The following is a 12,758-nucleotide window of genomic DNA, read 5'->3' on the forward strand; positions in this document are numbered from 1 at the left end:
TTTTGAGCCTTCCCACGATCCAGCCGCTGAGCTGGCACTTGCACCAAGGGAATACTGCGGTGGAGAGGTGGGGCAGATGGACCAAACATCTTTTCCTGCCTGAAACTTTTACCATGTTACTTTTGTAAATGAAAGTTCCAAGTACTGTTGCTCCTTTATCTGATTGTCCCCTGCTGCTGAAGAGTGAAGGCTCAACAGTTTTTAAAGGCTGCACAGAAGTTTTCAGGCAGATGAGCTGTTTACATCCGTTTTACTGCACCAATGGGATGCCAATGAGCAGACCCAGGAAGACCGTGTGTAACTCCCTCTGCAGGTCACTGACAAGCACAGGTTGTTTTTTTTTACAACAGCGGTGTAACTCATTCCGGGACAATTGTAGATCATTGTTGACTGTGTAACAAACCAGGAAGGCCCCATGATTGACCCCCAATCCGTGCCGAGTCAGTTTGATCTCAGCTGGAGCAGCAATTGGGGCTTTACAATTGGTCTCAGCATCCCAAGCTAGGAAGAGTCTTGGGGGGAGAAACAAAATTAGCCAGGGTTCCTGCTCCTGATTACTATCCAGTGACCACCTGCTCGAAAGTGCATTTGTCTAGATGTTGACGTGGGCAGGATCAGGCGCGGCTGTGACACCTTCACAGGAAGAATGTCATCGACACCACCAGACAGTTGCCCTTGCTCTGTAAGTGCTGAATTCTAATGGTTTCAAGTCTGCAGCAGCGTAAGATATTACAGATTGTTGGAGTGTGGCCAAATTGTCACGCAGTCAGCATCAAAATGGAAGTAGCGCCGTGTCATCTGATTGTGACAATGGATATTGTCCATCTTGACCTAAGAGCAGCGCATTGCCTGGGATCGGTTACATAATGGCATCTAGGAGCGCAGCCGTGAAACGCAAGGGTCTATTGGCAAAACATTGGACTCTTAAGGCCAAAATTCCTGATCCTGGGCTGATGGTGGGCACAGCGGCAGGTGGGCAGACCAGAGTTTGGGGCAGGAGCCAATTCAGCTGGCTCTCCGCCCCTTTTTCACTGCAGAATTGGCGGTGGGTGCTTCTTGCATCACTTCCCTTTGGGCGGGGGTCATCAGAAGAGGGTCGGACTGACGGAACGATGCAATCGGTCAGAAATCCCACCTCCAGTGCCCTCAGCTCTAAGTACTCCAGCATGACTTGCGTGCCAGGACCAAACCTTGGCAGAAGTGGGACCCGTAACTGAAGCAAACGGCAATCGGTCACAGACCTGGGCCTTTAACATTGTGGCAAAGTGCTGCTCAGAAACCCCTGCCCCCTTCACTGGGACGAGTGCCTAGGTAGGACCACAAATGGCATTGGTGCTCCCCCTCCCATGCAAATGATCCTGACTTGGGACAAGGTCTGGGGACCAGACTTCTGGACCCTGGACTCTTATTTATTGGGTGACCTCAACATTCAGGCTGGATTATGGGTGGGTTTTGCTGGTCACAACTGCTCTGCACCTTTACAGTGGTGGAGTGTCTCATCTGTGACTGGGGCGGGGAGTAATCAAGAGACACACCTTGCATGTAAATCACATTAGCATTGACCATGGGAGTGGACAAGTCTCCAGATCTTCCCAAACCAGGATGCGAGGTGGTGAGGATTGCCAAAAGTGGGAGCTATAAAAGATGTGGGGTAGGAATAATTACAGCAATTGGCATCTTTGTCAAGGGGTAGGGAATAACTTTAGCAGCATTGCCAAGAGGGAGTGAATGGCTAACCTATTCTCTATCATTGATCCAGGGTCCCTGTTCTGGCCAATTTCTTCACACTGGATATGATGACCACCAACAGAGCAAGCAAAGCACTGAAGGTAAGAGCAGACACTTCAAGGTTCAGTGGGCTTTTTAAATTTCAGGTAATTTCTCATGATAAGTGACCCCCTGGTTACTCAAAACCATTTGACCATTGTGCCCTGCTGCTGAGAAGGTGGAATAGCTGCTTCCAGATCAGTGCCGATGCTCCTTGAGGAGCAACCAGCGATGGACAATAAATACTGCCTTCCCTCTGCCATGAGGAGGCACTGGTTATCAATCTTGCCTCATCCTTGCAGGTAGATGCAACAGCCTCTGCGCATTCCCTCAATGAAGCTCAGATTGGGAACTGCACAGAGTGAGGACAGAACCTATGATCCTTCTGCTCTCTAACGTTAACATGTAATGTTGCCTCATAGCCCCTGCAGTCCAGTACCAGTCTGCTAACACGCTGAGCTGAAACCAGACTATACCAAGAGCCATGGTGAATATTCCCCTCCCAACACATTGCAACCCAGTATTTTTGCGTTTTAAGTTTTCCTCCACTGTCTAGGCTTCCTCTACATCTCCTCTGCCATGTGCCATTCCCTGACGGACAAGGTGAGCAGACTGATCTGCGTCCAGGCCTCCGTCATGGCGAATGCTGAAGATCAGCCCAAACAGCTCCCTGGGCTGGGAATGTTTTGCTCAGCTGAGGTGCTGTAAACCATGTATGAAAACAAGCCACTTTCGTCGATCTTTGTAACACCACCCAGTTCACCGCCTCATTCAGTAACTCGGTATAATGAAAAATATCTGACAACACGCATCGAAAGATTTTGCACAGAGTGATTTGAAGCGTAAAATGTCTTGCTGCACCCAGGTGTAATCTGGCTGTTAATCAGGCAGCTGAGCATTCAAGCTAGACTTTTTTTTTGGACTAGGAACCCAGAGGTCATGAGTTCAAATCCCATCAGGGCAAGTTGTGAAACTGAATTCAATAAACCTGGTCATTTATGGGCTAGCACCTGAAAACATGACCGTGAAAGCAGCCAGATTGGAAAAACTGGTTCATTAACGTCCTTCAGGGAACAAACCCGTCACCCTCTAGTCAGTCAGGCCTACATGTGACTACATGGTTGGCTCTTAATGCCTTCAGGCCAACCAGCGATGGACAATAAATACTGCCTTTCCTCTGTTACCCATATCCCAAGAACAAATTTTAAAAAGTGAGAAATGGTTGGATCCATTGGCATTCTGTATAATGGGAATTGGGTTGATCCATTGGGATTCGTTATATTGGGAATGAATGCAAAGGGGTTTGGTCCATTGGACCTCAATAGAATGGAAGGGGGGGGGGTGCCTCATATGGAGAGCAGCAGACCAGGGTTAGCCAGTGGAGATGTAAGGATAGATGAATCCTTGGAGAGCAGGGCATATTTATGCAGAATTTTTACGTAGAATTTATGATAGGATATATTGTACAGGCTCTGTTTAGGGAGTGGGCAGGATGGATCAAATAGCCTTTTCTCCTTTCATGATTTATTATTGTTCTTTGGGGATTCGTAGATTCATAGAATCATATAGCATAGAAGGAGGCCATTCAGCCCATCATGCCTGTGCCAGCTCTTTGTAAGAGCTATCTAATTAGTCCCACTCCCCTGCTCTTTCCCCATAGCCCTGCATATTTTTTCCTTTTCAAGTATTTATCCATTTCCCTTTTGAAAGTTACTATTGAATCTGTTTCCACCGCCCTTTCAGGCAGCGCATTCCAGATCATAACAACTTGCTGCATAAAGAAAAATTCTCCTCATCTCCCCCCTGGTTCTTTTGCCAATTATCTTAAATCTGTATCCTCTGGTTACCGACCCTCTTTATTTACTCAATCAAAACCCATCATAATTTTGATCATCTCTGTTAAATCTCCCCCTAACTTTCGCTAGTATCTCCAAGTAACTGTAGTCGCTCATCCCTGGTACAATTCTAGTAATTAATAAAGGAATTCTTATCAGGAGCCTTCCCTCCGTAAAGTTTGAGATTCAGAGCTGGCTAGCCACTCTTAGAATATCTGCTCATGAATTTCCATGGTGGCTCACCGGGTAAATTGACCAACTGATGTGGTACTGAGCTTCACAGGCCAGGAAACTCCAGCTCGATTCCCAATCTGTACGTAGTCAGCTAAATTCAGTTGGTGCAGCCATTGAGTTGAGCTTCTGCATTCCTGGGCTAGGGAGGGGGGGAAAAGAAATCAGCCAGGGCTTTGGATACTGATTGCACGTTCCAGCAAGGAATGAGTGGATAGCATTTGCTTTGGAAATCAGCAGAAGATGAGATCAGACTCGTCTGACACTCACTGTCAAGACTCACATGTGAAGAAGGGCCACTCAGATGGGATAATGGGAGGCACGGGGGAGCTGCTAGTGCCCATGGAACCGTTGCCCCAGCAACAGGCAACCGTACCCTCAGCAACAGGAGAGAAAGAGAGAAAAAATTGAAAATGTTGCTTCAGGGGAAAGTAGAAAGAAAGAACTTGCATTTATATAGCGCCTTTCACAACCTCAGGGTGCTTTACAGCCAATTAAGTACTTTTGAACTGTAGTCACTGTTGTAATATTGGAAACGTGGCAGCCAATTTGCGCACAGCAAGCTCCCACAAACAGCAATGTGATAATGACCAGATAATTGGCACCCCATCCACCACCCTAAACATTCACACCCTTCACCACCGGCGCACTGTGGCTGCAGTGTGTACCATCCACAGGATGCACTGCAGCAACTCGCCAAGGATTCTTCGACAGCACCTCCCAAACCCGCGACCTCTACCACCTAGAAGGACAGGAGCAGCAGGCACATGGGAACGACACCACCTGCACGTTCCCCTCCAAGTCACACACCATCCCGACTTGGAAATATATCGCCGTTCCTTCATCGTCGCTGAGTCAAAATCCTGGAACTCCCTTCCTAACAGCACTGTGGGAGAACCTTCACCACACTGACTGCAGCGGTTCAAGGCGGCGGCTCACCACCACCTTCTCAAGGGCAATTAGGGATGGGCAATAAATGCCGGCCTCGCCAGCGACGCCCACATCCCATGAACGAATAAAAAAAAATGACCATATAATCAGTTTTTAGGTGTTGGTTGAGGGATAAATATTGACCAGGACACTGGGGGAGAACTCCCCCGCTCTTCTTTGAAATAACACTGTGGGATCTTTTACGTCCACCCGAGAGGGCAGACGGGGCCTCGGTTTAATGTCTCATCCAAAAGACGGCACCTCCCTCAGTACTGCACTGGAGTGTCAGCTTAGATTTTTGGGCTTAAGTCTCTGGAGTGTGATTTGAACCCATAACTTTTGTGAATCAGAGGCGAGAGTGCTACCCACTGAGCTGTCACAAGGAGGAAGTCATTTAGAACGAGGCAGGGTTTGCAATAAGGAGGTTGTCCTGCAGAGCTTTTTTTTCTCGCTGCATTGCCGATCGTTACTGTTTTGTCTTGCAGATTAAGAGAGAGTCGGGTGAAAACTCCCCTGTGCTCATGGACCAGGAGCTGGTGTCGATGTCGGTACGAGAGCTGAACCACCACCTCCGCGGCCTCTCCAAAGACGAGATCCTAAACCTGAAGCAGCGCCGGCGGACGCTGAAGAACCGGGGCTACGCGGCCAGCTGTCGGGTGAAGCGCGTGACGCAGAAGGAGGAGCTGGAGCGGCAGAAGGCCGAGCTGGAGCAGGAAGTGGAGAAGCTCGCGGCGGAGAACGCAAACATGAAAATGGAGCTGGACGCCCTGCGCTCCAAGTACGAGGCCCTTCAGAGCTTCGCCCGGACGGTGGCGTGTGGGCCCATCACGTCCTCGAAGGTTAACACGACGAGCGTGATCACGATTGTGAAGTCGTCTGATTATTCCTCGCACTAGCATCCAGCTTCTTTCTAGCTAGAGGCATTTTAGCGCAAAAAAAAAGGCCACTTGTCCGTGGGAATTTCTGGCTTGCAAGGTAAGAATTCCTGCGTTCAGATGGCATCCAAGTCACTGTTTAAGCAGCAAAAAAACATTTCTCTGGACAGACTCACTGCTGTCTTCGCAGGAAATCTTTTACAGACAGATTGATCCAAGGTGGAAAGTGTTTGTTGGGGGGTTGGGCGAGGGGGGGCCGCGGGAGGAGGGGAGAGAAGAGCCGATACTGAAAGTGGGTCGTACATTCGGAGTGCAGTGGGAACCTTTCTGTACCTGGACCGAATCCCCTGGCTGAACTGCACACGCTGTTCGCAAACCGCAAAAAAGCTCTTCAGCCAGCCGTTCTCGCGAGGCCCCTTCCAGGTTCCCTCCCTCAACCCCAGCGTGTTCTGACTTGGGACCATCCAGAAAACTGGTGCAAACAAAAAAAGGGGAAAATGCGGGAAATACACAGCAGATCAGGCAGAGGGAAGCTTCTGTGTGTACCCCTTCGCCTGAAGCACTGCGCCCTCAAATGCGAACCTTGCATTTCTTTTCACTGTTACTGCCTGAACTACTGTGAATTTCCAGCACCTCCTGTTGTGGTCTCCAGAAAACCACCTTGCCCTTTGCCTTTCAGAACTGATCACTCTTTCTATATCTGGCTTGCAAGCCACGAATCCCTGACGACAATGGCTCATCAACGGGCAACCGAGCCTGAAATGTAAGTTAATGAGCTGAAAAGTCACTTGTGCTTGTAATTGTCTCTTTTTTTTTTAACGTTCTCGTTTTGGAATTACAGCAGCAGGTCCAGGTATTTTTTTTGTTCGACGAGCAGGCCATTGCCTGCCTGCTGGGCAGATAATGGCATAACTGAGGACGGGAGGGGTCCTGTTGCTGACACTTCGTGCCGCTGAATGTCTTGTCATAATCGTTTTCTCGTACAATACCTTTTTTTTTGTCTTAATTAATGGACTCAATTTATGGAGTTATGTGTAAAAGAGAGAGCGAGAAAAATAGGTAATTGTGTCTGCTCCTTGTACAAGAGTATTTGTGACGGGAGGTGACACCGTCAATTCTTCAGAGAGTGAGACCAGTGGTAAAGGCTTCAGTTGGACTTCACCCAGGATTGCTGAGTAGAACGCTGTAAGAAAACGGACCGCGTCTCCTCAGCTCGTTCGCAGTTCCAACTTGGGAATCGATGCCAAGAAGCCGTGATTTATGATAAATCTGTGAGAAAATTGCCAAATCCAGTGGATTTTGACGCGTGGGCCCTTTGGTTTGTGCCAGCTACAAGCAGAGGCAACGAATGCAAGTGACAAAGCCCCGGGATGCTCTCACGTTCTCCTCAGAAAGAAGCAAATATGAATCATTTTGTAGGAAAAATTCACTTCAAAATAATACATAAGCCACTTTGTTGCCAAGACCACCACTGTAGTTTTGTTGGGGGGGGGGGTGGGAGGAGGAGGGGGAGGGGGAGTTTGCAATCGTGTGGCCTGCTTAGAGGGAGTTGCAGACACTTGCGCCCAGTTGGTGTGATAAGAGAATAGCAACAATGGTTTACACGCGTGTGAATAGAACGAAGTGGGCCACAAAAATAATCCATTGGGTGAAGTCAGAGCATAAAGAATCCGCAATGCTAGTGGTCTGTCATCACCAGTGAACTATCTTCTGTGGATTCCACTGACCCATAGCTTGTTTGTCCTTCCCTCAATGGAGATGTTAATTTGGGGACTGTCTTTGTTATAAAATGATAAATTAGGGGGAACGTAAGCCTCACAGGAGGTCCTGGTTGCGTGGTTCTATCAGCTAGGTATTCTGCGACAAAATTTAGCTGGTGCTGTTGACGCATAGTTCACAATCACTTAGCGTAACACTGGGGGGGTGGGCACCGAGTTCAGGCTGAAAATGATTGGAGGAATTCCGCCTGCCCGAGCAAAATTAGGTATAAATTAGTATTTTTCCCCCAAAGGAAAAGGAACTTCCCCTATAGCTCAGTGGGTAAATACACTTACATGGTAGCAATATTGAGCCATGTAGATTAGGGAGACCTGGGTTCAATCCCCGGTCAGTGCTGAGTTACTGTTTCTTGGCCAAGATGGTGTTACACTGGGTTTCAAGCCTTCCAACTTCTGATGACTTAGGCTGGAAACTGCAGGTAATGGATCTTAGCCGAGGAAAGGATTAGGCCTTTGTCAGTCGCCCTCTCACTCACTGTCCAGACTGAGATTTGAATAATGGCCAAGTCACTGAGCAATTCTGGACCTATACCCCAGCAAGAGAAATACTTTGAGGTGAGGGGGAGGAGAAAGTTGCTATAAGTACCAAGTAATAGGGCAGTTTCACCCTATATGAGGGCCCTTTCGTAGCGGTGTGCTGCGATTTAAAGATTCCGGTGCTCATGGGGTGCCACCAGTCATGGACGCTGGGCTCCCAAAATCTGATTAACAGCAGATGGGGAGGCAGTAGAGAGGAAAATTATGAACCAGAGATCCACTGAGATAACTAGGGACCAAGACTAACGATTAGCTTAAACTTTGGACTTGGGGGTGAGACAAAGGCGGAGTAACTATTTTGGAGTAATAGCAAGCTTGTCGGCCGGCCAAGAGAGGTCCCCCACCCATTTTTGGAGAAACACCTTCTATGCTGGCCCCGACGCTCGGTTACACCTCCGCCCTTGGTGAATGTGCGATTATTTTAATGACCACCTTACTTTACTACCACAAATCGTCTCCAATGGTTGAGGAGATCAGTTAACCATAAGTGTCCGACCCCCCGTGAGGTCAGAGCTTGCCATGCCACGGTTTATCAGTGTTCCTGTTATCAAGGAGATTTTGTTGTGCCGATTTTTATATGACAGTTGTACCATATGTAATTTATATTAACGAAGAATATTTAATTGCTACGGTTAAAGTTCCTTTGTTCCACGGTGGTCAATCTTTTTTTTAAAGAGCCTTTTGATATGGGTTGTCTCCTCAAATGTTGGGTTTTGAACTCAGAGATCCATGGTCCAACCCAATCTTAGCTGATATTGAGTATCTTAGGGTAAGTGGAGAGGAGGGGAGGGTATTTGTTAATCCTAGCTGGGTCAGCTGGATAGAGGGAAATTTGGTGAACAGCAGGAACCCAACGAAACAGGGATCTTAGTACACCAGTTCAGGAACAGCTTTGATGTATCCATAGAGATCTCAATGGGCTGGTTTGTCTTATCATCATAAAGTGTAGCTATGTATATGTTAGGGGACAGCATATTAAGATGGAAAGTGTGTAACTGCCAGAAACCAGATCCAAAAAGAAAGAGCCATTTTGTTTCCCTCCCCCAATGTTGTAAAACTGCTGTGAGACGTTTGGACAGTAACGTTGTTAGACACTGGACGAAAGATCACACTTGCACCCCTCCTATCGGTCTGCTGCAATCAGCTGTGCCTCAAGGATAAATACACTCCCCCACCCCTGACAACAGCACTCCTGACCCAGCTAGTTCATAAATTGTGCTGCAGAAAGAATTCCCTGATGACGACATCACAGTCGGGAATGTAATCACACATTGAAGATGGAGTCCCCCAAATTTGACACTAGGGTCAGTCTGATGATACCTCACTTGGAACACTCCCAGCTATCCACAACGTAGACAATAAAACAAACACCCATATCATTACACATCAACTAAAGTCCAGTAACCGGATAACAGAAATTATGTTAGAAGCAAGTGGTGTTATGAAGGTGGAGTCCGTAACAGAGACAGTCTTGCACAGAAAATAGGAGCAGGAGTAGGCCATTCGGCCCTTCGAGCCTGCTCCGCCATTCAGTCTGATCATGGCTGATCCTCTATCTCGATACCATATTCCCGCTCTCTCCCCATACCCCTTGATGCCTTTTGTGTCTAGAAATCTATCTATCTCCTTCTTAAATATATTCAGTGACTTGGCCTCCACTGCCTTCTGTGGTAGAGAATTCCACAGGTTCACCACCCTCTGAGTGAAGAAATTTCTCCTCATCTCAGTCCTAAATGTTCTACCCCGTATCCTGAGACTGTGACCCCTCGTTCTAGACCCCCCCCCAGCCAGGGGAATTCCTTACAACTGAGAATCTATCGAGGATGAGGCATATGATAGAGACACTCAGTCATTTTAAAAGCGAGGCCATTATAACGTAGGGAGTCTTCTCGGTAACTTGAGTTATTTGAATGGCCACCTGTATCTAGAGTGGGATGAACTGTCTTGGTGGTATCCAGTAGTCTATTGTGTCGACTGAGTATAAAATGGTGCAGATTTCCTGTATGACGGACGTGCAGATACTCCTGTAACCTGTACCAGACTTTGTGTAGCTTGTGCTGTAAGACCCTGCCAGTGTTGCACTAGATTTTTCCACATCTATATTTGACCCAACAGATTATGGGGCACAGCAGTTTTACTGAAGGGGTGGGGACTCATTACAGACCCACGGGTAAACTTTCACCTTCACCCAGCAAGTTCACCTGTTCTACAACCCGACCGCCCAGGCAGCGAGGATGAAATTTACCCCTTCGTTTCCATCTAATTAGCAGCAAGTCATGGGATGTTACTTTACACTTCCCCCAGTGAGAGCTTTTACACAAAAATAACACGTGAACATCCCCCATTTCCCCACATCTTACCCGAGGGAAGAAAGTAAATGTTTCTGTCTCTCCAGCTCTGGAGAGCTGGCTGCTAAGAGAATTTTGAGAGTGGTGCAGACTCCTTCCAGCCCACCCTTCTCTTTCCCACCCCCCCCCCCCTGCCTCCTACCAACCTACCTTAAGAATCACCATCATTGTTGAGGACAAGTCAGGAGGAAGGATACTGTAGTTCATTTGGATAATTAGAACACTCTGACGAATTCTCACTTTCAAAAATATTAAGCCCTCAACATACTGCAACAAAAGAGTTGCCCCTCTTGAGTGCAACTAGGGTCCTTGTATTCTGTTCTGGGGTCCATGTATTCTGGGTTGGGGTCCATGTATTCTGGGTTGGGGTCCATGTATTCTGGGTTGGGGTCCATGTATTCTGTTCTGGGGTCCATGTATTCTGGGTTGGGGTCCATGTATTCTGGGTTGGGGTCCATGTATTCTGGGTTGGGGTCCTTGTATTCTGTTCTGGGGTCCATGTATTCTGTTCTGGGGTCCTTGTATTCTGTTCTGGGGTCCATGTATTCTGGGTTGGGGTCCTTGTATTCTGTTCTGGGGTCCATGTATTCTGGGTTGGGGTCCTTGTATTCTGTTCTGGGGTCCATGTATTCTGGGTTGGGGTCCTTGTATTCTGTGTGCGAGAGAGTTACTGCAACTTGGGGAGCAACTGCCCTCCTGGGAATCTTCCAAAAAAACCCACCTGGAAACCATGCTGTTTCAATATATGGTCACAGGACTTGGAGGCTGCAGAAATCACAAGATTGTGTATTGTATCCATACAGCTGAGATATTGGAACTGATATATCTCAAATACCATACAACAGGTACATAGATGGACAGATGGGGCACTGTACTCCTTGCACTTTGCATGGAGTAAATGCCTCTCAAAGGCATAAGTTGCACAGAAGGAATTTCACAGCAGGATAGTGTAAGTTGACATATGGTAATGTGCAGGTTTGGTATTTGATGGCAAATCTTGTTGATGTTGGAGGTCTCAGAATGTGCGTGAGGGGCTCAGAGTTGGAGGCTTGCAGAGTGAAGGAGGAGATGAGGGTGTAGGTCGGAAGAAGCAAGAGGCCCTGGAGAAGGTGCAAAAAAAAGATTTACCAGAACTGAGAGGTGATAACTATCAGGAAAGCCTGAACAGGCTGGGGCTCTTTTCGCTAGAAAAGAGAAGGCCGAGGGGTGACCTGATAGAGGTCTTTAAAATTATGAAGGGCTTTGATAGGGCAGACGTAGAGAAGATGTTTCCACTTGTGGGGGAGTCCTAAACTAGGGACCATTAATATAAGATAGTCACTAATAAATCCAACAGGGAATAAATTAAACGCTTCTGGCCTGAACCCAGGCAATAATAAGAATGAATGTTTAGTTTCAGTAATGCCAAGATTGGAGAGTTCACTAACCCCAATTATCACATTGCTGCAGTGGAATATCACAACACTGAGGAGAGGAAGCAACAAACCATGTTGCCGGGGCAGCATGCTACCCTTTCACCTTTGGGATGTCGGTTTAAATCCCCGCCCAGATGAAAATCTCTTCACTTTGCCAGCTTCAATGGTCTATTTACGAAATGAATGTGATGCAACGTCAGTCCAGTTCACAAGGAGGGGGAAGAGGTGGCAAATCCACAGCCCAAAGTTGACCATGACACAACACAAAATTGGCAATCTCACTGGGAGAAGACTCCAGGATAGCAAGGTGTGGGAACTGGAAATGTCACACTCGCGTGTAGGCGGTTTTCGAGTTGAGATATCTAAGCAAATTTTTCAGGCAGGGTATTACATAGAATTTACAGCACAAAAACGGGCCATTCGGCCCAACTGGTCCATGCTGGTGTTTATGCTCCACACAAGCCTCCTCCCACTCTATTTACTCCATCTAACCCTATCAGCATAACCTTCTATTCCTTTCTCCCTCATGTAATTATCTCGCTTCCCCTTAAATGCATCTGTGCTATTTGCCTCAACTACTCCATGTGGTAGCGAGTTCCACATTCTCACCACTCCCTGGGTAAAGAAGTTTCTCTGAAATTCCTTATTTGATTTATTAGTTGAGGAAGTGTTATGCTGCAATGAACTCATGTCGTACCTGATCTGGCACGTTGGGTGGAAAGAGTGGTGAAAGACTCTCAATCTAGCATGAGCACCTCTATCCACACCACCCCCCCACACACACAATGCCATTTAATAAAACCAAAAGGAAATTCTGGCCTGAAAAATGCATTCAAACAGAACGTGCTCATGACCTGGCTACCAAGGTCAATTCTTGCTGCACTGCGTAAAGGTCAAAAGGGATTTGGTAATTTTTGTGCCTCTGAACATTGAAGTCATTAAAACAACACAGAACAGTATTAAAAACAATGAAAGGCAAACTCTAAGATCTGATTTTCAGTTGACATTTGGTAGTGGATTTAGGATAGATGTAATGAAACCT

The 12,758-nt window shown here is 47.2% G+C and overlaps 2 protein-coding genes across 3 annotated transcripts in view; one reads left to right on the forward strand and one right to left on the reverse strand.

The window, feature by feature from the left end:
- The window catches only part of LOC137305371 (transcription factor MafK-like), a 41,354-nt gene extending 35,482 nt beyond the window's left edge, over window positions 1-5,872 (forward strand). The window contains exons 2-3 of the mRNA XM_067974208.1: window positions 1,760-1,829; window positions 5,249-5,872. Coding sequence (XP_067830309.1) covers window positions 1,794-1,829; window positions 5,249-5,659 — 447 coding nt within the window. The 5' untranslated portion in view covers window positions 1,760-1,793 and the 3' untranslated portion in view covers window positions 5,660-5,872. The remainder of the gene's footprint in view (window positions 1-1,759; window positions 1,830-5,248) is intronic.
- pla2g6 (phospholipase A2, group VI (cytosolic, calcium-independent)) overlaps window positions 1-12,758 on the reverse strand; it is a 123,371-nt gene that overhangs the window by 99,156 nt on the left and 11,457 nt on the right. The gene's annotated exons all lie outside the window — the stretch shown is intronic.

Source organism: Heptranchias perlo, chromosome 40, assembly GCF_035084215.1.
Source record: "Heptranchias perlo isolate sHepPer1 chromosome 40, sHepPer1.hap1, whole genome shotgun sequence".
Lineage (NCBI taxonomy): Eukaryota > Metazoa > Chordata > Chondrichthyes > Hexanchiformes > Hexanchidae > Heptranchias > Heptranchias perlo.